Source organism: Cynocephalus volans, chromosome X (genome assembly GCF_027409185.1).
Source record: "Cynocephalus volans isolate mCynVol1 chromosome X, mCynVol1.pri, whole genome shotgun sequence".
In the NCBI taxonomy this organism is placed as follows: Eukaryota; Metazoa; Chordata; class Mammalia; order Dermoptera; family Cynocephalidae; genus Cynocephalus; species Cynocephalus volans.
The window spans coordinates 146,983,935-147,008,480 of record NC_084478.1 but is presented as its reverse complement, the minus strand read 5'-3'; the positions used below and the strand labels follow the sequence as shown (position 1 = coordinate 147,008,480).

Below are 24,546 nucleotides of genomic sequence, written 5' to 3'. Positions count from 1 at the left end.
AAACCCTGTGCTTTCATTAGTTCACGGGAACTGATCTGGTTCAGTCTCCCCTCCACATTAGCGGAATAAACCTTTTGGCTGAAATGGATCCTGACTCGGGTCTCTCTCTCTTTTCTCCGTCTCACCAAACCTAACAAATGGGATTGTCTTGAGAGAGTTTGTGACAAGTTATGACATGCAAGATCACAATCATTTATTTTTCATTCATTCTGGGAATAGAATAAGAAAAACTTTGTTATATTAACCAGAATTAGATTACCTAAATCCCAGACACGAGGATGATTTGAAGTATCTATTCCTGATGTAAGACAGATTAATAATAGCTACCATTTACTGGGCACTTATTATGTGCCTGGTACTGTCCTAATCACTTTAAATATTTGATCACATTTAACGCTTACAATAGTTCTGTGAGGTAGGCACCATCACAATGCCCATTTTTCAAAAGAGGAAACCAAAGCCCACAGGGGTTACTCAAATAACTACTAAGTGGCAAAGCCAAGATTCCTCTGCCCTTCTGTTTAAAAGACAGAGGAGATGCCTCTGAATATTTCCCTGGACACTATTTCTGTACTCATAACACTCGATAAGTCCTTACTAAATTATTTTATGAATAAATGCAGGTTTAAATAACCTTTTCTTCATAGCTATCTTGTAAAATAGGTAAATTATTTCTATTTTACAGTTAATAAAATTCCAAAGAGATTAATGGCACATAATTAGGTAGCAGCAAAATCCACGCTAGTACCAAGATCTCCTGAAAGCCACTGATAAAATTCCCAGGGTACCTAGAAAGTTTACAAAACATGGTGGTTAAAGCTAAGTAAAGTCAGGGTGAATGCAAAAGGCAATGGTTAGAGATAGAACAGAGGGTCAAAACCAAACTGTCTGAAAAGTGAAAAATATGGAGTATGCCAGTGAATAAGTGGATTTTACCACTATTCTACTGTTCATTTTACTATTCAAAGAGTTTATTAATGTTCTTAGCTGGTAATAAGGTTTAATGAATATATTTTGAATGAATAGACAAAATCTCATTATGCCTAAGCATTACAGATATTTAATTTCTAGAAATATAAGTACAATAACTCTAAGGAAATAGGTATAATAAAACAAGAGCAACTAAAGGACTATGCTTCTAGAAAACGGGTAGTAATATGAAATGACTAAATATATGAGATGGCAGTAAGTTTCTATTACCAGAGAGGAGAGACTCTCTTTAACTAGAGAACAGCTACATGTCAAGAACCCAAAACCTGTAAAGATATAGACAGGACTCATACTACATACTCAGGTTAGAATATCAAAAGGAACAAGTACTACAAAACAGTAAGAATTCTGTATGCTACAATGGGAAACACAGCATTTAAAGAAATTATTTTGACTTCTCCCCATTTCTAACTACATGTTATTATATCAACCCAGCTGTGTTTCATGATCAGCTCTTCCTGTTTCATAGTAATATGCCATGATCTTGGACCACTGGTTTGTTTATAGCTATACCTTGACACTTAAGCTGTTCCTCTCTCTGTATGTCCCAGTCTGCTGCCTTCTGTCCCAGGCCTCTTGCCTATAAAAGGTGTCCCACAAACATGTCACAATCAGCTCTTTATTTTGCCAGCTGTCATGACAACTTTAAAGATATATTTTAACCTGTAGTTACCACAAGGGCAAGTCAAATACAGGTTGAATCTAAGCCTGCAAACCACAAACACCCCAAACGTTCCAAAAGATTTACTTGAAAGGTAAAAGAAACTAGATAGGCAAGAATGATGTGAATAAAACCTGGAAATTATGTCCAAGGTAGCACCCTTATTCTTACATATCCTCGAACTTCTCCTACATTATTAAACTACTGCAAGTTAGGGCTTTTGACTCCTCAGAGTTAGGTCCTGAGTTAGGGATTTTGACTCCTCAGAGTTAGGGAGTGTTCGTGTGGTCAACAAACGATTGTTTTAGTAGCTAGTGTGAACAAAAGAATGTATTATAATTTTTTGAGAGCGGGGGTTTGCTAAGAACGTGAGATAAAAACAGATACATAAATTGCTCAAAGACAAATCTTACTGTTTCTAATATAGCTGGTGGAAAAATACAGGCAATTTAAAGGAAACTATCCAAAAGTGCTTTAAGAACTCTCATATGACAAGCAGAGAGCATAAATATCAAGGAATAAAATGACGATTGTGATTGGCAAGTTTAATATGAGACAAGTGAATCGAAGAGGCAGGCAAAATTATTTTTGCTAAATTCTGAAGCCAATTTCATAGCTATTACATTTTTTATACTTCCTAGGTATGTATGAATAACCAAATGCAATGGCCTTCACTCCCCCAGGGTCATTCAAGTGGTGAGGATTAAATGAGTTAATATTTCTAAAGCTCTGAGAATAGTGCCTAGCACACAGTAAGTGCTATGTAGGCGTTTGTTAAATAAATAAATAATCCCAGGTGTCACACACGCCAAGTCATGATTGTTAAGGTCTCCGTAAATTCTAGGGAAAAAAAAATCTCGTTCTGCTAACTGTTCTTCAGGACTTTGCCTAATATCATTGAAGCTCATGGTGCTTACAAAATGAAAATGAGTGCTTCTCACTAACTATATGAAATTCGCTTTATTTTTACTGCATTGGTTTTTTTTTACTTCTCTTTTGTCTACTGCATCCAAATGGCTGATCTGAGAAAGAAATCAGCCCCTCCAAGACAAAGATCAACAAAATTGAGGGATTTAAGAAATGAGCAGGGATCTCAGAGGATTGAAATAACGTGGAAACCGCATATTTCTCTCTATTTCCCTTGAATATTGGCTCAAACTTCTCCTGAAACTGATGCTCCGGAGTCTAGAAACTATTGGTTCTTTTCGAAATTGGGCGCCAGGGTCCCCGGGCCAATGCCATCGAGGTAGGCGCCGGGGGCCCCCTGGAAACGCTCCTCCCCTTTGAAAGAAGGTTGCGGGGCGGGGCTCCCACGCATGCTCCGTGCCCGCGGGCCCATTGGCGCGGCCGCCGGGCGCGTGCGCAGGACCCGATGGGTGCCCGGACGCGGAAGAAGTGGCCCCGTGGAGGCTCCCGCTTCTGAAGCGTGGGAAGCGGAAGAAGCGGCAGGCTGTCGGTTTTGGTCTTGGCCCCAACGGGTTCCCCCGGGCCATTAGAACCCTAGAGAGGAAGAGGAGGCACCGCGGCTGCGGCTGAGGGACCGAACCCCCCACCTGTCCTCGAGGCGGGAGGGGGGTAGGGAGGGGAGAAGCACCGATCCCAGGGTTGAGGAACCTCCGGGACCGGGTCCCGGAGCATGGGTAGCTGGAGCTGCCGAGGCCGCCCGGGCGGGCCCTGCCCGACTGTTAGGTCTTCGTTGCTAAAGCTGCCCGGGCAGCCGCGGCGTCTGTAGCCGGGCCCCGCTTGTGGTCCTCGGCCGAAAAGATAGCAGCATGAGTTCCGCCCCTGCCTAGTTTCCTCCCCCTCCTTCTGTTCTCCCTCTGTCCTTCTCCTTCTCTCCTTCCCCACACCTCATCCCTCTTTCTCGCCCTTGTGCTGCTCTTTCCCCTGCCTCCAGTCTTCTTCCTCTTCCCTTTTCTTCCTTTCTCCCTCCCGCCCTCCTCCGTTATCCTCTCTGTCCTCCTGCTTTTCTATTTATTCGTTTTCCCTCCCTCTTTCACTTTTTCCTTCTCCCTCCATCCTTCTTTCCTCCATTCGCTTCCTTTATTTTGCCACCCTCCACCACAACCTCTCCATCCTCCTCTCCTCCCTCACTACTATCCTCCCTTCCTCATCAGCATCCTCCTTCCCTCCTCCTCTCCTACGTTTCTCCGCCCCCAGCCCCCGCCCCCAAGCCTCCGCCCCTTAGCTCCCGCCCCCAGCTGCCAGTCCCCAGCAGCTCAGTCCTGCAGTGAGAGTCTTGGGAGTCCAAAGCTAAGCACCAGGAGCTGAGCACTGCCTGCTGTGCCTGCCTGCTAGTCTCCGACATGGCTCAAGAGAAAATGGAGCTGGACTTTGAGCCTGACACATCTGATGGGGGCACCCTGAGGAGATCCAGCAGCGCTCCCCTGATCCATGGGCTCAGGTGAGCAGGATTGGAGAGGATGGAATACGGGGTTCAGGGGCTCCCTGACCCCGTGCAAGCAGTCTTCCTTCCCTAAAGTGCGAGTTCGATCTCATTTGGGCTCTCCAAACTGAGGAGGTGGAGACTGTTTGACAGTGAGTTGGGTCCCAAAGTGGAGTGAAAGTTTGACCCCAAACTCTGGACAGTGTGGGGGAAACAGGGCCCCCTCTACCTGGGGCCGTGTTGTCTCATTCTAAAAAGAACTGCAGAAAGCTTCTGACTCTTCTGACAGGTTGCTGGCCCTGCCTAATTTACTCATGGAATGTCAGACTGAAGCCCCTGGAACTAGACTTGCAACTTGACACCTGTCTCTAAGAGCTGCTATTTCTAAGCTTAGTTTAGGAACCCTGGCATTAACAAAGGTCTACTTTAATAAATCACAGTTTATCTAGTAACTTGTCATTAAATGGTGTGTTCAAGTCATATTAAGTGATTTGGATTTGTCAAAATGTTTTCAGCTTCTAAAACTGCCTGAAATGCATTTCAGTGAATAAAAAAAGAAGGGTGGCCTGGAGCTTAGGCCAGTGAAAACACAGGTTTTAGAAAACAATGGAAAGAATCAACCCTTCAGTTTTAGTGGCAGGGTCTTGTGTTTTCATGTGAATAAGTCACCAGAGATTTTTACCTTAATTAAGGCAGAACCTTGTGATACTGGAGGTTAGGTTGGCTCACCTCCTGAACCTATTGCATTTCACTTTTGTAAGTACACAACTCAGGTAGAGAGCCAATTTGTGAGACCCTGTAGAAATGGCATTACTCCAGAAAGGGGGATGGTAGGTAGTAGAATTAGCCAAAAACATATTAATTAAGCACAGTGAAGGCACAGAAAGGGATAATCATTGTCTGTTGAACTAATTATAACATCCGTATTTGGGGAAAAAAAGAGGTTTCCTTTTTTTTTATTAAATATAATTTTGAGACTGAGGGAATAATGGAATGACTTTTTGCTTTCCTGTTGCTGTCATTGGCCCTACATTTATTTTTGATACTATAAGAATAAACTGTTCTCTTTTTTTTTTTTTTTGGTTGTCTTTTTTAATCTGGTAAGCGAACAATTGCTAGAGATTTGGGTGACCCTATTGACCTGCATTTAGACTATTGTAGGAAAAAACTTATTGTTTTTTGAATCATGATTTAAGTAATTACCTGAAGGATAGCATGATGTGACCGAAGAAGGGGTGAGGAAACCAAGCCTGGTCCCAATTTTCACTAATTAGCTATGGTCATGGGTGAGTCATTTAACCTTTTTGAGCCTTTGTTTTCTCATTTAAAAATTAAGGGAGCTAAATTAGGTGATCTCAGTGATCCCTTGAAACTTAGTCCAGTTCAGTTCTGAAAATCCTTCTTGAACTCTTATTGTGGGCATAGCACTGTGCTAGGCACTGCAGAGATATTATACAAAGATGAATAAGGTTCCTGTGTACTAAGGGGTGTAAGACACCCACACACTTTTCTTTTTTTTTTTTTTGTCGTTTTCGTGACCGGCACTCAGCCAGTGAGTGCACCGGCCATTCCTATATAGGATCCGAACCCGCGGCGGGAGCGTCGCTGCGCTCCCAGCGCCGCACCCTCCCGAGTGCGCCACGGGCTCGGCCCCACACACTTTTCTTTAATAAAAGGTAAAGTAGGTGTCTCGAGAAGCCTTTCATCTCCCAGTGTGCTCTTTGGGTTCAAAGGAGAGAATGATTGCATTAGGTTTGTGGAATGAAGAGAGGTTTGTGCCATGCCTAGAAGGCATGGCATATGAGATGGGTATGGAGAGAAGAAGGATTTTGATAGATGGTAGTAGGAGGGAGGGAATTTCAGGTAGAAGGGGCAACATGAGCAAAACTTCAGTTATGTTTATTCAGTTGAACAGCGAGGCTCAAAGGTAGCACATGTGTTTAGAATGATAGTAGATGTGCTGATAGGGCTTATATTTGTAGAGCAGGGTTCCCCAGGCCTTTTCAGGTCATGGCACACACAGAAACCAGTGATATTTGTAGGTCCCCTGGGGTAAACAGATGAGGCTGCTCATGTCTGGTGGTAACCGGTTTGGGGGCGTAGCTCTGACCAGAAGCAGCTGGAGGCAACCAGTCTGGAGCTCCACCCCACATCTCTCTGAGCTGCCCCCCAACCACTGAGGAGATCAGTATCTTGGCAAACCTGTAACCGAAGCACACCAGGTGGGCAGCTCTGCAAAAAGGACGGTGAGGGGTTTATTCTCTGCTTGAAATGAGGAGCCATTGGAGATTTTGTGTTGACTGGAGAATTGATGCTGATATACTTGAAAGACATCTTCAGTTGGAAGACATTCATAATTTTATTTTTATTTTTCAGTGACCTTTCACAGGTTTTTCAACCTTACACATTTAGAACTCGAAGGAATAGTACAACGATTATGAGCCGTCACAGTTCGGTAAGTATAGAAGTAAGTATCTAAAGTGATTCGGATTGGGAAAAATACTTTCAAGTGTAGTTCTTTTTCAAAATTATGTGCTTTGCACAATTATTTAAAAAAGAAAAGATTTATTTTACCTGTCTTGTTTACTGCTTATGCTGTGGCCATTAAGCTTTTGGTACAAAAAGGAGACCTAGTTAAAAATTTTTCTTTGCCATGGGACTTTGTATTTTAAAAAATAGTTCATTGTCATTTGTCACTGCTTGCATCATGGTTGTGAGGTAAGTCAGGATTAACTTCTAATTATAGCTGAGAACAGTGGTCTTTATTTGTCCTAGGATGTGAAAATTACTGAAATGGTAGCAGAGTATTTGTTTCTGACAATTATCTGTTGGACGAAGCTGGTTTTCCACAGTAAAGACTCTTTTAAAGTGCTTGTATTTACATTCTCGTAAGTGTTGTTGATTGTGACTGTTCTCTGTAGCCAGAGCTGTCAGGGATCACTTTATTAGTTGGTTGCATTGAGAGAAATTATGATGAGTTTTTTATATAATAGTTCACATATAGAGCTCATTATCCATCAGCTTCAATTCTCTGGGAGACATCAGAGATGTAAGCAAACAGACCTCTAAATGGCTGAACTAGATTTCCATAGTCTATGCACAAAGGTCCACCAGCTTATTTATAGGAGAGCCTCTCTGACCTCTGAATCATCTGAAATTGATGCACAAATATAATAAGCTTCCAACCCAATAGTGTGTGAGCAGCAAATCAGAAGGGGGGTACATTTGTATAAAAGGCATACTAATAGCTGCTAGCAAGAGAGGAGAGGGAAAAACTGAAAAGCAGACAGAGGTTTTTAAACAATTAGTTTGTGGCTTAGTAAAGGCTGAGATGCTGTTAATAGACCCTAAGGGTGTCACGGGTATAGAACTGTATAATGTTCTTAGTGATACCTAGGTCGTTAGCCTTTTCTTAAATTCTAGTAATACCTACACTTGTATGGTATTTTACTTGTTATGCAGAGTACTTTCACACATTTACTTCTCATAACAACCCCTATGAAGTAGGCAGGGCAAAAGCTATTTTTCCCAAATACAAGAAGCAGCAGCTACGACTCAGACGATATAAGTGACTTGCTCAGAATCACACAGTGAGTAAGTGGAAGAGCTGGGGTTAGAACAGAGCTCTTCCAGTGCCATTCTGTTTGGTATAATCTCTTTAAGCAAGGGAAAAGTATAACACATTTCAGACAGATTTCCAGCTGAAGTGGCTAAAAATACTTCAAGGGGGAAATGTTAGCTATCTGGAGGTTCGATTCACTTCACCTCCCTCCCTGAGGATACTGGAAAATATAACTACTTATTTTTGCTGGACATATGAAAAACATTCATATGTGTTGTACAGCTGTGCTTCTGATAACAGTAGCATAGCAAAGAAGGGAAGAATGCATTTACCTCTCTATACTCACCACTTTTGTAAGACGTGAAGATTCTTATCAGTTCTGGTCTAGGTGCATCTCTCACTTCCTCCTGACATATACCCCATGCTCTGCTGCATCAAAATACCTTGTTTTCTGAAGGGGCCATGGTGATTCACTGTTCTTTGTTGATCCCTATACTGTCCTTCACCCCATCCCACTTCTCCTTTCTAGCTTTCTGGTCTTTTGAAACTCAGTTTAATCCCTACGTCTCCTTTCTACAGCTATCATAATATTAATTACACTGTGTACATTGTATCACAGTGTTAATACACTTATCTGTGTCCCATAGTAACCTGCAAAGAGTAAGGTGCTGGCAAATGAAATGGATAAGAGAGGACTATGAAAGAGACATGCAGAAGTAGGAACTTCATGATTTGCCAACTGATTAGATAGAAGGACAGGAAAAGGAGGCCTCCAAGTGACTGAAATTTTGTTTCTTGATGACCAGGGCAATGATGTTGCCTTTATTAGGAGTACTGTAGAGAAATCAAGAACATGTTGGGTTCAAGGTGCCCCTGGCCCCGTGGTGTTCTCCAAAGCAATATTCTAAGTCTTTTTTTTTTTTTTAGACTATGCCAGCTTCCTGTCTCACCACTTTTCACTTTCAGCAGATGACCATTCTCACTTCACAGAGAAGACAGACAACCAATCTTGTTTAAATGTCAGTTTTCTGCTCCTTAAAATGTCTTTACCTTCGCATATGGTGTTTCTCCCTAATGGTTCATACATTTTCTGACTCTCCTGTCACTTTGCTCAGTCTATTATCTTGTCTCTGTCTTGTGTCTTCAGTCTCTTTCTCACTGGCTCTTTTCCTCCCACCTTCTCCTGACTCACACATCTAATGGTGGCGGGGGGGGGGGGGGAAACTGTTTTCTTTTTCACAGGTCTCTCCTTCCCTTTCCCTTCCCCTCTCCAAGTTTTTCAAAGCATAGTCTACATTTAACTGCCTCTAATTCCTTGTTTTCTAATTTCTTGCCAGTTTGTAGTCTCGCTACTTCTACCAGAACTCCATTAAAAAGCTGTTCTTGCAAAAGTCACCAGTTCCTACTTAATTGCCAGGGTCAGGGGCCTCACTTCGTATCCCATTGGAGCTCTTCGCTCTGCTTAGCACAAGCACCTCCTTGAAGTTCTTGGCTTTTTTTTTCTCCAACCGATATATTGCTGTCTTGTTTCTGTCACTAGACACAGCTTTGCTGCTTCCTTTCCCTCTTTCTGGTCTACTTTCCAGTTTTATCTAAAATTGACAAGTTGTATGTTATGTAAAGATAACATCTACTTTTATAACTTTCTCCCTGGTCAGTTTTTGGCCATCCTCACTTTAGTTTTCCTGATGATTTCATTACCTTTTGAGCTTCTTTGGTTCTCTGGCTGACACATCCATGCTGTTCTCATTAAGAGTTCACCAGTAAATGTGTATTATTTTCACAATGGAAAAAAATATTTTTGAAAGGGATTTTACTAGTAAAGTGTTTCTTTTTTCAAAGCCTAGGAGGGGAAAAAGTAAAAGAAAGGGAGGTACTGAAGGGAAATCCTTTTAGGTAAAATCATATTTCAATGAATAACTTTTTAAAATTTTACCTGAATTAGCTTTTGCCTAAAAAAATTTAGAGCGGTTTATCACCATTTTATATTGCTCACTGCATTAGTATTCAAAAAAGTTTTAATAGCACAGGGCCTCTTAAACATGATAATTGTCTTATTTGATAGTACTACACATTCATTTGTATTTCATTAGGGAATAAAACAGCAATTGTTTAAATGATGGCTATTAGAACCCTGTAAGATCTGTTAATATGAATTGTACTTTACATTTTGTGACCAGATTGTGATTATTTTGAAAGAACATAATTTGGCACCCCAAATAATTTCAGCTTTGTATTATTGAAAAAGGGATGAGCTATTAGAGGGGGAAGGAGAAGGGGGGAAAGAGAGGGATTGGGTAAGAGGCATAAAAAAAGAAAAAAAGGATGATCTAAGGGAAAGTAGCAGTTATTTTAGAGATACACCTTGCCTTTCCACATTGATTTATCTTTAGTAGGTTTGTGGTGATAGCATTAGTGATCAAATTTTAGAATTGATTTAAATCATATAAACAAAATCTCCTTATTGCAGTTTTAAAGTGTATTTGGTAAACATTAATCATAGAAAAAATGTTATACTGGGGTTATTAGCCCGTCCTCCTCCGTTGGTGCACTGATTATAAAAATTAATAATATTGGTGTTTCTTCTTTCCCTTCTCATACAATTCTTTATTTTAGATAAGTGGGGTAATGGATAGTTCCAAGACTCAGAGTCTTTTTTCCCTAAATTTACACAGCTCCGCATTCATTTGGGAAAAGTGCTAAAGTCAATGCCTGCCTAGTGACAGATGGTGCTTTGAGGTTGGACACCTGGTGTACTTTGTAAAGACTGCATGTACTGCATCTAGTGCATTAATGTTCAGTGATTTAAAAAGCTAAATTTCTAAGAAGAATATGAAAAATTATCAAGAAAGAGGTTGTATACCAGCACTGACAGCAGGTGCTGCTTTGTGATTCAGAAAATAGTAAATGTTTACTTTCTCTTTCCAGTTGCTGTCATCCTCACCTAATCGTATTCCTAGCAGCAGACTGCATCAGATTAAAAGGGTAAATTTTACTTACTAGCTCAGATCTGAAATGCTTTTGGATTTTACGTTTTCATTTTTATTTTTATTTTGAAGACTTAGATGTTAATAATGAGTCAAGATGCAACTGGTTAGTTGGAGACAAATTATTAAAATTCTTCTGAGTGTGCAGATAAAATGTAGACGTGGCATGGGTGACAACTGTAGAATGTTAGTTCTGTTCTACTGTGAGGAAGTCAAATGAGGTGGAAAAGTCCTTATTTGAAATAGAGAAGTGTGTGGATAAAAATTATGTTTCTGGTGTGTATGTTTGTCTTTGCAGGAAGAAGGCCTGGATATGATGAACAGAGAAACTGCCCATGAAAGGTTAGTGCATCGCAAGAACAGGGCCTAGCCTGATACATGTCTTGTTTGTGAACTCTGATGGCCTTTCATTTTATTTGGTTCAGGGAAGTGCAAACGGCAATGCAGATAAGCCAATCATGGGATGAAAGCTTGAGCCTGGTAAAGTTTCCCCACGTCTGCTTGGTTTTTATTTTGTAGAAACCTTCATGTTGTTCACTGGCCTCATTAATTTTTTCATCCACATCTGTCCCTTCTGCTTCCAAATTGATACTCATTTTTTGATCTCTGCTTTCCCAGCAGAATATTAGAATCTATACATCTCTAATTTTAAAATGTAGGTGTGTTATAGTGGTAGATACGAGCTGTGATGTGCTGAATTATTGTGAGGAGATCACACTTTATGTTTACAGAGTGATAGTGATTTTGACAAGCCTGAGAAATTATATTCTCCTAAGAGAATTGACTTCACTCCAGTTTCTCCAGCACCTTCACCCACCAGGGGATTTGGAAAGGTAGGATCATTGACAAAACATTCACTCTCTTTCACACACCAAGCCATTTACTCTCTAAAACACATACGCACAAATCACCTCACTTTTGAAGTATCCAGTGACTTAAAGGAAAATCAATGAAAACCTATGATAGTAGTTTGAAAAAAATGTATATATATGACACATAGCTAAGCAATTCAAAGGGGGTTGTTTCTGTCATTTTGAAAAGAACCTTTGAAAGTGGAACACTAGAAGTATTTTAACATGAAATATGTTTTTTCTAGCAATGCTTTTCACCATCCTTACAAATGTTTGTGAGTAGCAGTGGGTTGCCGCCGAGTCCCGTTCCTAGTCCAAGACGATTTTCAAGGTGAGTGAACTTGAATTTTACATGTGGTTGAAGTGTCACTCATCACTACACTTGTCTCTCAGATTAACTTTTTTCCCCAATATTTTATAATGGAAATTTTCAAACATACAGCAGATTTGAAAGGATTTCACTCATATACCCACTGCCTATATTCTACCATTAACTTTTTACCAGATTCATTTTGGGGGGATTTAGTGCTGATTTATATTCAGGAAGGCCAACACACACGTACACACATATGCACACATGGTAATATATCCTTTTTAAGGATAAGGAAAAAAAATTTTTAAGAAGGTTGACCAATCAAAATCCAGATAACTTTTTAGTAAGGTATCTGCTTCTTTAAACTATTGTGGGTATTTTGTTTTATATAATGATTTTTTTTTTAATGGCTTAAAATACCATGCTATTCCAGATTGCCACTAGCCGGGTCAAATCATTTATTGGCATTGCAGTTACTTGGTTACACAAGCATTTTTCATTTCTCCCTCTGACTCAATTTGATTTATTTATTTGGTGGGCTGTAATGCTGTTTATCTTGCATCTCGGAACTACTTCATGTCGTCCTGTTTGTTTACTCATCAAAGCAGGAGGAGTCAGAGTCCAGTCAAGTGCATTAGACCCAGTGCTCTTGGTCCTCTTAAAAGAAAAGGTATGTAGCAACATGGTGACTATAGTTAATGATACTATTGAATACTTGCAATTTGCTAAGACAGTAGATCTTAAATGTTCTCACCATACACACAAAAGGTAGCTGGATGAGGTGGTAGATGTGTTAACTAAGTTGATTGTGGTCATCATTTCACAATACGTATATATGTATATATAATATATATGTACATATATATCAAATCATCACATTATAGACCTTAAATGTATAATTTTTTTTTTTTTTTTGGCCAATTATACCTCAGTAAAGCTGGGGGATAAAAGGAAAGATGTGTGTCATGCTTCTGGTATTAAACCTAGCTGAGCTTGAATTAAAAATTAGAATTCCTGTTGGAAATTAGCTCACGGCATTGCTGTCCTTTTTTCTAAAGAAATATGAAGTATTCTTCCCAGTGTATGCTCTACTGATTTTCAGTTTTGTGAATTAGTTATTTGATACATCTTTACTTTCTAACAGTTCATAACTGAACCTTATTCATGTATTCATATTATCAACATATATTTCAAAAATATTGCCTTAGAGATGTGAATGTGAAAGAGATGCATGGTTGATATGTTGCAGAAATACAAGTATATGCTAATGTCATAGCAAATGTATTGCCCTATATTCAAGTCTATGGAGTTTTTATATAATGGATTTCTTTCTTAATTCCCTTATTTTGAGCCACAAAGCACTAAGCTGAAATGGCCTCCATCAGTGCTAGTTTTACATGCTTGTAGAGGGAACCTGATGGCATCTGTTGTGAGAAAAATAAAGGTGAAGAAATTTAACACAGGTTTAGTCATTATTGCTGAGGATATGACAACATGATTGCAAGTGTCAGATGTCATTTTAAACAAGAGTTTTAACAATAACTTTTAAAAAGCAGTTCAGTAAGTGGTTTCTTTGTACAGATCACCTTCAGGACCAATAAACAAATCAACTCTCCTAATGTTAGGGGAACAGGTTCTTGTGGTTTGGTGAAAACTTTCCAGTCATAGGATCGTAATCAGATTCAGAAAGTGCTATATTTCAGACAACTTAAAATTAAAGACGGTATGCTCTGGAAAATAGGTCCTGATATAGTGACAATATTTGTATTTTGCGAATGTTTTATTTTATAAATGGTCTTTTTCCTTAATCTTGCAAGAAGACATATACAGTCCTAGGAACATTCTCAGAAGTATTCAGTGAAAATAACACTTGGAAATAAAGCCATTATTATTCTTATTGTTATTAACTTAAAATTTATTGCAGGAAGTTGATGGAATTAGTATGGTTGTTGAGTTTCATAGCTGTTCCAAAATATACCAGCAGATGGAGGGATTCTTTGCTAAAAAGGGCTAAACTCTTTTGCTGGTGAGGTGGAGTCAAAAGCCCGGGAGCAGCTTTTAAATAAATAAATAAATAAATAAAGCTGCAAATAAAAGCATGGAAAAAGCAAATAAAAATATAACTTTTCCTAAATTTCAGTAATTTTCACAATAGCTCCAGAGGAAAGATAATATGAATTAATTGATAACTTGGAAAAAATGAATGTTGGATTTGTTCTTGCTTGATTGTTTTCCATCTTAAGAATCAGTTTTTAGTTCAAAGTTACTAATTTCCTACTGGAATATAGATAGGCCCATTAATGAAATTGTCTTTAACATTCCATTTTCAAGCTCAGATAAGGAGCTTCAAAACCAAGGAATGTGCATGTTTTAAATAAAAACATGGCTTATTTTGAAAGGGGCTTTTTCTAACTTAGAGTTGTTACTCTTGTACTCCTGGTGGCAAAATGTTAAGCATTATTCCTATTGGTGCAAAGTTCTTCTATTACTAGTTTTGAGAAAATCTATGGGATTGAGGTAGCCAGTACAATACCAATTTTGTGAATTGAATAATAATCACTTTCAGTTACAAATATGGTTTCAAACTTTTTAATCTTCATTTTCACTAAATAGTCTAATGCAACCTTTTCCTTATACACTGTTTATCAGACTATACCTTTTCTTAACCCATTCGATGTCATCTCAGCAAATGTACAGATATTAAAATATTTAAAATCACTATTCTTTGCTAACCATCTAGCATAAAATATATACTGTGAGTTTTAGCTATTTGGGAATACTTTATTTCTAATTGGTTAACCTTGATTCATTTTGTCTGATGCAATCAGTGTTCTACTTTTCTATTAAAGAGCATGAATATATCTACAGCATGCTACACATAATGAGAAGTTTTTTAGGGCTGCTGACTTTTTGGTTGAGGTTATGTGGAAGCATATTTCTTCTGTGTTAAAGCACATGGGAAAATAGTTTTTAAGTAATGGCTTGAAGAAGTATTCTGAGCTTTGGTTAAACAAAGATCACCCCATTTTAACACCAAGTCTGTATTTGTAAAATTGTTTTCCAGTAGCATCATGTCTTTCTGTTTTAGGTGAAATGGAGACTGAAAGCCAGCCCAAGAGGCTCTTCCAAGGCACTACCAATATGCTATCTCCAGATGCTGCGCAATTGTCTGATCTCAGTTCATGGTAAAAAATGAAATAAAATCAAAAGGATATTAGGGTATGATCCACTTAAAAAGAGCCACATCAAAAGTATATTGGGATAATTTAAAATATATTCAACTTTTTATCCATGCTCCGGTAGAGGTGAAATCTCCAGGGAGGTATAGGTAATGTGTAAAAATAGGTCATTTGAAAGTCACGTGTACGTCCTTTGGAAGTGTATGTCTTTGGCACCTTCACTTTCATTCCTAGCTCCTGTTAGGTCAGCCTGTCTCTCTAGGTGTAATGGTGTGCTAGAGTGGTAGCAGTTGGATGTTGTGAGAAAGGTTTTCTGTGTTGCTGTGGGTAATGTGCATTGATTGTTGCTGCTCTGGCTGCATTTTGTATTATATCCTTTTGACTTAGCACAGAATTGCCGCACTCTGTAAAGCATGGTGTTCTCTAAATAGCACGATCTGTTGTTATAAAATCTTTTTGGAAATTTTGGAATATTCCATCATATTGCTAACTAAGGTTTTGTTTTTGTAGTAACACTTCCTGATTGTTATGATCTACTCACGCAAACTTTTTTTTTTTTTTTAGTCTTACTCATCCTAGTATAGGTCTCTCTCTAACTTTAAGACTTTCAGCATTTTTGTGTGAGAAAGTTTACTTTTTTTTTCTATACCTGAAGTTGAGCACTTGGATGCTGACATACATATTGGAAGGAAGGAGAAGGGACAGTAGCAGTGACCAGGTAATATTTTAGAATTTTGGGGGACTTTCTAATCAACTCGCTGAGCACCTGTGTTCTAGACACAGTTGTGAAGTGCCTTTCAGAACTTTTTTTTTTCCTGAGTTTTACGGCTAAGGTTCTTTTTTAAGAGTCCACAAGAGCACACACTTTAAAAATAGAAGGATAGAATGCTGTAAATGGAGAAAGTGTATAAGCCACTTACAAGGTATAAGGATTGATGATTCCTTTTTTCCAAATCACTTATTCGTTGTTTGTTTTCTGTAAGGTAAACTGTACTTCTAGTTGACAAACTCTCAGATTATTCTAGTTTATTAGACTCGTTGATTGGTACTGTTCAAACCTTGGGACAGATGCCTTTTAGATTGTTCTAGTTATTTTCAGCCCCACAGTCTCTTTTCCCTCACATCTCTGTCTGTCCTTGGTAGCTCAGTGTACTTGGTAGCTTTCCAGGTATGTAGATGATTGCGAAGAGGAAACTTCTGAAGCCCGTCAAGAGGACTAGTGGATGAAACTCTATACTTAGTGGAAACTGCATATCGCTTTTATGGTAAAGTGTGTTTTAATATAGGCACATGACTATAAATAGGTTTGCTTACCCAGTAACTAACCAAGTGACTGAGTTAAAAGATATGACAGAATTTTGCCCAACTGAAAACGTACAGGGTGAGGTGATTTATTTTTATATTGTCTTAGCTGACTGCAGGATGCCATAAAACAGGTTCATGCAAAATAAGAAAGGAAAGAGAAGGTACGCTATTTACCAAGGGTCCCCTCTCCTTGTCCTCCTCTGAGCAGCACAACCTAAGCCTTCTATGGCGGTGGCCATTGTGAGATTTCTATTTCTATTGTCACTACTCCCATACTCTGTAGACCTGTGACTGATTATGAGAACCCTGGGAACATCGACATTGGTGATGAAGGAAACTTTTGATCTTTAAACACAAAAAGCCGTTGCCTCACATAGGAGGGATTTGCTTTATTCACAGCCACTCGTAGAGTGCTAACAAGCCAAGGTATGGCTCAAGTAATCTGTGAAAAAGAAATTTATTACTCAAAATTCACAAAACTGTTAAAGATAGTTAAGTAATTAATTAAGCTTTCAAATAATGTTTTTAGTCAGTAGCATCTGTACTTCTGAGGTTATTAAAGCTACAAACTATAGTAAGACTTTTGGGACACCTTATATACAAATGAGGCTGATATTTGTGTCTGCAGTTAATAGATTTTAAGTACAAGTTATTCATTTTATGTAAAAAAAAAAAAAAAAGGAACCTGCTTTTGCAGAAACTTTTTTCTATCTCTTTAATGCAGCTTCATTGATCAGAATCAGACATTTATATTGTTAGAAATGGGGACAGAGATGGGAACCAGCTGTGTTCTGGTTTCTGTTGCCAAGGATGGCAACCTTGATAATGAAACTAAGGAAACAATTTTTCTACTACCTTTTAGAGAGCAGAAAAATGATCAGATCATTAGTAGATGTTATCTCATCATTAAAAACTTTATAGTTTATTCCCTGCCCCCACCACACACAAAAAAGGAAAAGATGGGTTTTACAACCTTTAACTTGAAGTTTATATACTAGATACTAATCTTTAAAATCTGACGTCTTTGAAGTATAAATTAATTTTGAAGTTTCAATATGGATGCATTTGGAGTTTGTGTCCAGTTAGATATACTTTTTATTTCATATTTTTTTACTAAACAAAAATTCTGAAATCTCTGCCAACCAATTCTGGGGAACATTGTCAACCACAAGGCAAGAATTGTATCATTCTGCATTTAGTACTTATGAATGTCAAAAGTTTAAGCATAACTCAGAAGTACACCTTTGCATGGTGCTTTGATTCTTTTTGCATGTTGAGAACTCTTACTCTGCTCCTTGTTCTGTTGGGAGTAAGACTGAGGTATCTGCAGCATGCTGTATAAAATAAGGGAATTTTTAAGGCTGCTGGGCATGCAGTGAAGATTAAGTAGTAGTCTATTTCTCCTACGTAAAAGGAAAAATTCTCCCATGAATTTTCTTGCCCACTGCATCAGTGTTAATGTGATGGTTTTATCTTAATATTTTTCATTAGATTTATCTTACTGGTTCTAACATTATTTTTAATGTTATATGTATCACGGCAAAAAAAAATCCATCATGAATATGTGACAGACCAAAAAAATAAGTTTTAGTCATGTTTTATTTAATAAATTAATAGGAATGTGTACATATACTTTAGAGATTTTTATGTTAGCAATTTAGGCACCGGTGCTGATACATTTAAACTCCTATCCCCAACATGACTGAAAATAATGGTATTTAAATATATGATCTTAAAAATATAGAGGTTATTGAGAAAGATAATGCTGCTCTCTCCTAAGGCAAGATAGTAAAGACCAGAGAACGTACCATATGTATCAGTTTAATGCACAACAGGGAGTGGGGCGATGCCCTGTAGTCTTACCTTATACCAAAATCTGCACTGGGTTTAATGGGGTTGTGGCTAATTTCTAGTGCATTTACCTGCCTGCCATTAATCAGATAGAACCCAGCTTATTGACTGGACAAGATACAAAGTGGCTCAGCCAGGTGAGGTGATAGCATGAGTCACACTGGACATCCTATTTTTGTTGTTACATATCATTAGAATGTTTTAATGATTCACTTATGCTTTCACCCTTAGTTTTTTCTAGACAGAGGGCAATAATTTAAATCATAAGTACTTTCAGTTGTGTGATTCAAATATTGCCTCAATATGTGTATTCAGTGGCTGGAATGAATTAGTTCACTTTTGATTCAGGTACTCTTATGCCTAATTTGAATTGTCTAGGTCCTTTGATTTTCTACTATTGTCTGGCTTTCTGCCATTAGTCTAAGTAAGGCTCATAAGCACTTCCATCAGAGTTTAAGCTAGGAGAGGAAGAAGAGAGAATCTCAAATTGGACCAGACTTTGTTGCTTTTAGAACCTCTGGTAGAAGATTTAATAGTGAACACTGTGAAAATTACTTTTATACAGTGATCTCTTTGTGGATTGGAAAGTCATGTAAGTCTTGCTTTACATGGATATAACATTGGGTGACTTGTGACTCGTAGTCGCTGCTTCCATGACCATGTGTACTCATACCAGATTAAATTATAACAGAAACTAGATTTTAGTTTAGTGAAAATGTCTGGTTAAAGGTTTAACAAGTTCTGAGTTTAGATTGCAGTGGAGACTAAGTCTGCTATTTTACTGTTAATGAAAAAAATTATATGCATTTATATTTAATAATAGAGAAGGAATTCTGAAATGAAATGTTCAGGCTTTTTTTTTTTCTAATTTTCATGGTAACTTCTCCATTAGCTTATTTCTCTTAAGGTAATAAACAGTGTTAGAAGACAAATTTCACTGCACGAGTTATGTTTTGTGTTTTTGAATGATTACAGGGTTCACCCAAGCAAATGGGTCTTTTTACAGATGGAATCTTTTAACCCAGAGCTCACCATAAGTCTGGTGGTTGGAATAAGGAATTCTTTATTTGTGCTCAGATTATCTACTTGGTGGCCAAATTTTAATCTAAGTCTGTTGCTTCCTGCCAAGTAGCACAGAGCATGTTCTTCAGCTGCCTAGCCAATATGTGCTTTAGGAAAGTAAATTCATTTTAATATTAGTCTAGGCAAAAAGCTGCAGGAGGAAAAATCACATATGTTCCAAAGGCAAATAGAAAGGTCTTTTGATTTTCCAGTGTCTTGGATTATCTGTGCAACTTTCTTTCAGTAGCTTGAATAATTCATATTTTAGATCCATTTTGCCATTTGGTTGAAAAAATATTACAGCCAGCTAAATTTTCCAAAGTTCATACTTAAAAGTGGTATTATTAATGATGCATTTGACAGCAGTGAGCATAAAGTAGGAGTAGTGTGGAATCATTGCTTCCATTTTTATTTTTACTTTTTTGAAGCCTATTTGTAGTCTCTTCCCACCTAAAAACAATCCACAGGCAATAGAAAGAAATGAAAAGAAAAGTAGAAGAGTAGAGAAGCGGGGTGGGGAATGGGGGGGGAATTGTATTTCATTGAGAGTGGTATAGGGCCCAGAAACTTCTAAATGTACCATAGGTTACTTAACACTAGAATACATTAACTTGGAAATTCATAAAAATGATAATATTAAAGACTCATAACATTTACACTCAGAACATATTAGGCCACAATGGGCTTTTGCAAAGGAGCTAGTGACTGAACAAACTAGAACTCATATTTCCCAATTCGTAATTCCTTCTCCAGTTCTATACTTTTTTCCTTTTCGGAAATAAAGAGTATGTGTAGATTCTAAAACTGCCTGACTATCTCTCCAGCTTCATCTCTCGCTGTGTTCTCTTTACTCTCTGTTGTACAGCCTCATGAGACTGCTTTTGTTCCTAGAACTACCATTGCTTCCTCCCAAACCTTATCTAGTTAATGCCTACTTACCTTTCAGATAACAGGCACAAATATCACTTCTGGGGAGGCTTTCCTTGTTCCTTCAAGTTAGAGCAGGTTACTCATGTTATATACTCTCATAGCCCCTTTTATCTTTCCTTTATTACTAATATCACAAATTTTAATTATTTATTAGCATGATTATTTAAATGCCTATCTCCTCCATTCAACTGTAAATTTGATGAGGACAGAGACCATTACTGTCTTATACACTGTTGTATTTCTAGCATCTAGTGTATTTCCTACACTTGGCAGGCATTCAGTAAATATTAGAATAAGTGAATGAGGGAATTCAGGGCAAATATAGAGCATAGAGCTTATATATTGGATTGATGGGAATCAAAGCCAGAGAGACAGCTTGATGCCAAAATGCGAAACCTCAATTCCTTGCTGAAGCGTGAAGCTAGACTGATGAGGCAGACCACATTGATTGTGAGGAGCAGTGAGCACATGGGCTATGTGGGGAAGGTAGCCCTGGCTTGGGTTCTAGAGGCTCTTGATACCCAGATCAGGAGTTTTAGTGGAAGGATAGGAGCAGAAGCCAGTTGTCAGGATTAAAGAGGCAGTGGACTGTGAGGGTATTAGAAGCTCAACTGGAGAGTAACTAAAGGGATCAAAGAAAAGGAGTCTCTTAGAGATAGTAAGGATACCTTTGGGTTTTGAAAACAAGAGGAAAGGAAACAATGTAAGGAATTCATAAAATGAGAAGAATATAAAAGGCATATAATTGGACAGGAAAATCAGAAAAAAATGTGTTTGAATTGAAGGCCTCTTGGGAATGGGGAAGTGGTCAACTCTAGGGCAGTTGAAAGACTTTGTTTTAGAGTAAATTGGACACTTCAAACAGTCCAAGAATGGTCACCTCAATAAGTAACCATTCCTCTTACTCCAAGCCTGATGGGAAGGTATGAAGAGAAATATATGGATAGAAATCTCTTGAGCTGAGGGTAAGGGAGCACCCTCACGGAAACCATGGCATGTCAAGAGGGACGCTTATTGTATGTTGGACAGTCTGGTGCCTCCAGGGGGTGCTCAAATGAAACAGGACCTTGAAAGTATTACTTTGGGTTTCTTATGTAGTTCATTGCTGTTGCTTTTATGCTTTTTATTATTTACAAATGCTCTACTGATTCATGAGTTCTTGAAACTATGGTGTTGCATGTTATGTTTACCTTGATGGATGCATTTGCTTATAATTCTTTTTGCTTTGTCCTCAGTTCAGATATTTTGGATGGCAGTAGTAGCAGCAGTGGCTTATCCTCAGACTCACTGGCTAAAGGCAGCGCTACCGCAGACTCTCCAGTAGCATGCTCCAATTCATGTTCTCCGTTCATCTTGATGGATGATCTCTCACCCAAGTGACTTAACCATTTCTGATTCAGTGTTTTAACTGCTGTTTCTTACATAAAACATTTAGTGAGGAATGAAGAGAACTTCTATCCATAATGAGGATTGAAGTTTTACAGATTTCAACCATTCTGATGCTGTTATTTTTTGGCATCTCTCTTCTCTGAAGTTCAGTTTTGTAAGTGTAGTGACGTTACTAATGTCTGTTTTTGCTGATCTCATTTTGGATTTAGTGACTAAATTGCAAATACTCATTTTTGATTGCTTAGAGGATATTTTTTTTCTTAGTGCCTCAAAGAACACCTATTTTCAAGTCTATATGTTTAAGGAAGGCACTGATGTGTATTTTCTATAATGGTTCTTTGCCCAGCAGTGGTATGACAGAGTTGATCAGAAATTCTCTTGCTTGAGAGATTTTTTTGTTCTCTGTTGACTACATAGTTTCAAATCTCTTTATTTCACAATAAGATACAAATGGCTTTTGATGTATTAAATTTTTATTTTTCTGCATCAGCTTAAAGTACATTATTTTGTTTTTCTTTCCTGTTTGAGCTGCTTATTTGCCATTTATCACAGAGTGGAAGAAACATGTAGTTGCTTTCATTACTACTTTTACTGCTTCTTTGCTGCTGGAGTGTATGAAGTGAGGATTGATTTTAGTGTTGAGAATGCAAATGGACTTACAGGATGCCTGCATTAGTCACCACAGGTTCTTATGACTTTGCTACCACAGTTGATATTTCTCTCCCCAAATCTGTTGCCATAAGGAATATATAAAATATTGTTGATATTTCTAGGTGGTGTTATCAAGGAGAAGAAATTCCTGCCTTGACCAGATGTGTGGAGCATCTACAAATGAATGAATAATGTTATTTACACACAGACCACTGTGTACTAAAGCATCCATGGAGCTGTCAGTGTCTCGGGTGGTATTATGAGGCCTTAGGTGCCTTGGGGTACACTGTCGTGCTGTAAAGGATGTGTATCGTAAGGTCGGGTGGAAAAGGGGGCTTTATATGTGTGATTGCCACATACCGTTTTGGTTGTTGCTTTTTTCTGATTCCTTTTTGTCATTGGATTTGTTTGTTTTGTCGTGTGGTGATTGGTGTTTTGGTTATTGTGTTACCACCACAATTGGAATCCAGTTTTTGTTCATGCTTCCTTATAGCAAGGGCAGTTTAATATCTACGAGAAAGCTTTTAGGAGCTGAAAAAGTCAATGTTATTGTGCATTCTGCTCTTAAGAAGCTGTTTTAGCTATGAACAGTATACATGCTAGTAAGTGTGAGGTGACATAAGTTATTTAATTTTTAAAAGAGGGAACTCCTGACTGAGCTATTTAAGAAATCTGAGTGTAATCTATTGTTATGTTATTTATTATTTATAACTGTAAAATGTCGTGATAGTTTTCTTTTAATGTTCAGACATCATGGTTGGATTGTATTTAATATGCAGATTTTCCTACTAGGATCATGATATTCCATTTTTAAACGAATGTAAGGAATGAAAACTACTGCAGCATTTGTGTCTTTTGAAGGCAAAAGTCCATGGATTTTAAAGGAAGATGATGTGCTTTTGGAGGCACTCACAGACTAGTGATAATGTGTGGCTTGAAGGGAAACCTATTCTCTTTCAGTTACAAGGGAGCATCACTTAGCTTGCAGTAGTTCTCTTACAGCATCACAGCTATTCTTTATTTTTAATTACAATCACCACAACAGCCATTAATGGCTTTATTTCTCATATTGTGTTCACCTGTGCAAAGCTCATAGTCCTTCAAACCTAACATAAATGTATTTATTATGAAGATTGTCCCCTAGTATGCTGTTTTAAAGAAAAATTTCTTCAGTAGTATTCAGTGTATCTATTCTGTTTATAGAAGAACCAGGTTATGATGTTTCTGCCTCTGTGATGATAATAGATGATTTTGTCTTATAGGAGATTTATCCACCTTCACTCTACTGTCTTCTTTGCCTTAAAGGGACAATTTTGGCCATCATTTTTGGGCTCTAACTTAGGACTGTTAGGAAATAACCTTTGAAATGTGATGATATTTAAATTTATTTTTGAAATTCAGTGGTGGGGTAGAACTAGGATCAGAAATTGAAATTGTTACAGTGGCATGAGAACTAGGAGGCAAGGTGATTCACTTTACTGTTTAAACCAAGATGTGTTTTTAGTTTTTATTGTTTAAATGGACTAGAAAGTTAAGTTTGTGCAGGGATTATTTTGAAATAAATAAAAGATAGAGATGCTAACCCGCAGAGGAGCTTTGTTGACAATACCCTTTTATTTTTATATAAAGTCTAATATTTAAAAAGTGATCATTGTTATAAAGTAAAATTCTCTCTTCCTATACTAATATTATATCATATATTTCAGGCTTCTATTTAAAAACAGGTACAAGAGATGATACCAGAAAATCCTATAGATACAGTTTTTGCTTGACTGACATATAATCACTGTGTTTCATGATAACTGCTTTTGGAATAATAGGATGTTTTGTGAAACGCTGGCCTTGTATATATCTTAGAATGCAAATTTAATAAAGTGTGTATACCTGCATAAAATTTAGTAATGTTTAAAAGTCTGTCTTATTTTTATTAATAATTATTTTCTTCTTGCCAGGGTCATGCATATTTCTTATGTTCAATCTATTTTATCTTGTTATGTTTTTTACATATTTATAAGCCTCTATAAATTGTTTTTAGAGCAAGGTGGGGGGTGAGTGAACAGGCAGCACCAAAGCCTTTTATTCATGACTCCGGTTATAAACACTCAATTTTATTTTCAGTTTTTAAAAAATATATGAACTACTTTATTTTGAAATAATTTCAAACTTACAAAAAGGTTGCAAGGATAGCCCGAAGAACTCCCATATGTCCTTCACCCAGCTTCCCCAGTTGTTAACATCTAACCACATTTGCTTTATCATTCTGTGTGTGTGTATACGTACGTTTTTTCTGAACCATTTGAGAATAAGTTGCAGACATGATACCTCAATTACCCTTAAATTCTTCAGTGTAAATTTCCTAAAGACAAGGACATTGTACATAACCACATCACAACTATCAAAGTCAGGTTATTAACTTTGATACAAAACTG

The 24,546-nt window shown here is 37.8% G+C and overlaps 2 protein-coding genes, 1 non-coding gene and 1 pseudogene across 14 annotated transcripts in view; 3 read left to right on the top strand and 1 right to left on the bottom strand.

Annotated features, from left to right (window-relative positions):
• Positions 1–1,470, bottom strand: part of LOC134368444 (P2R1A-PPP2R2A-interacting phosphatase regulator 1-like) — a 43,595-nt gene extending 42,125 nt beyond the window's left edge. The window contains exon 1 of the mRNA XM_063084920.1: positions 1,425–1,470. Coding sequence (XP_062940990.1) covers positions 1,425–1,470 — 46 coding nt within the window. The remainder of the gene's footprint in view (positions 1–1,424) is intronic.
• Positions 1,471–3,033: 1,563 nt separating this feature from the next.
• PABIR2 (PABIR family member 2) lies at positions 3,034–24,015 on the top strand. Of its 12 annotated transcripts, none has more exons than XM_063083207.1 (10): positions 3,034–4,055; positions 6,414–6,492; positions 10,528–10,584; positions 10,885–10,928; positions 11,012–11,066; positions 11,318–11,419; positions 11,683–11,768; positions 12,359–12,420; positions 14,839–14,935; positions 22,240–24,015. In XM_063083207.1, the coding sequence occupies exons 1-10, from the start codon at positions 3,958–3,960 to the stop codon at positions 22,307–22,309; spliced, it is 750 nt and encodes a 249-aa protein (XP_062939277.1). In that variant the 5' UTR covers positions 3,034–3,957; the 3' UTR covers positions 22,310–24,015. The 12 variants fall into 12 exon arrangements, with proteins under 12 accessions (XP_062939277.1, XP_062939276.1, XP_062939275.1 ...); XM_063083206.1 differs by having other exon boundaries at positions 12,356–12,420; XM_063083205.1 differs by having other exon boundaries at positions 6,414–6,504.
• On the top strand, positions 14,562–14,699 carry LOC134368847 (small nucleolar RNA U109). Its single transcript, XR_010022538.1, has one exon. It is a non-coding gene; the product is annotated as a small nucleolar RNA U109 (small nucleolar RNA).
• On the top strand, positions 17,501–17,645 carry LOC134368848 (small nucleolar RNA U109; annotated as a pseudogene).
• Positions 24,016–24,546: the final 531 nt, after the last annotated feature.

Bases quoted from the DNA above. Each gene is read 5' to 3' on its own strand.
- PABIR2 (XM_063083198.1), top strand. From the start codon at position 3,958: ATGGCTCAAGAGAAAATGGAGCTGGACTTTGAGCCTGACACATCTGAT. The intron at 4,056-6,413 runs GTGAGCAGGATT...TTTATTTTTCAG, and splicing joins CCCCTGATCCATGGGCTCAG to TGACCTTTCACAGGTTTTTC. The intron at 11,420-11,682 runs GTAGGATCATTG...TGTTTTTTCTAG, and splicing joins CCACCAGGGGATTTGGAAAG to CAATGCTTTTCACCATCCTT.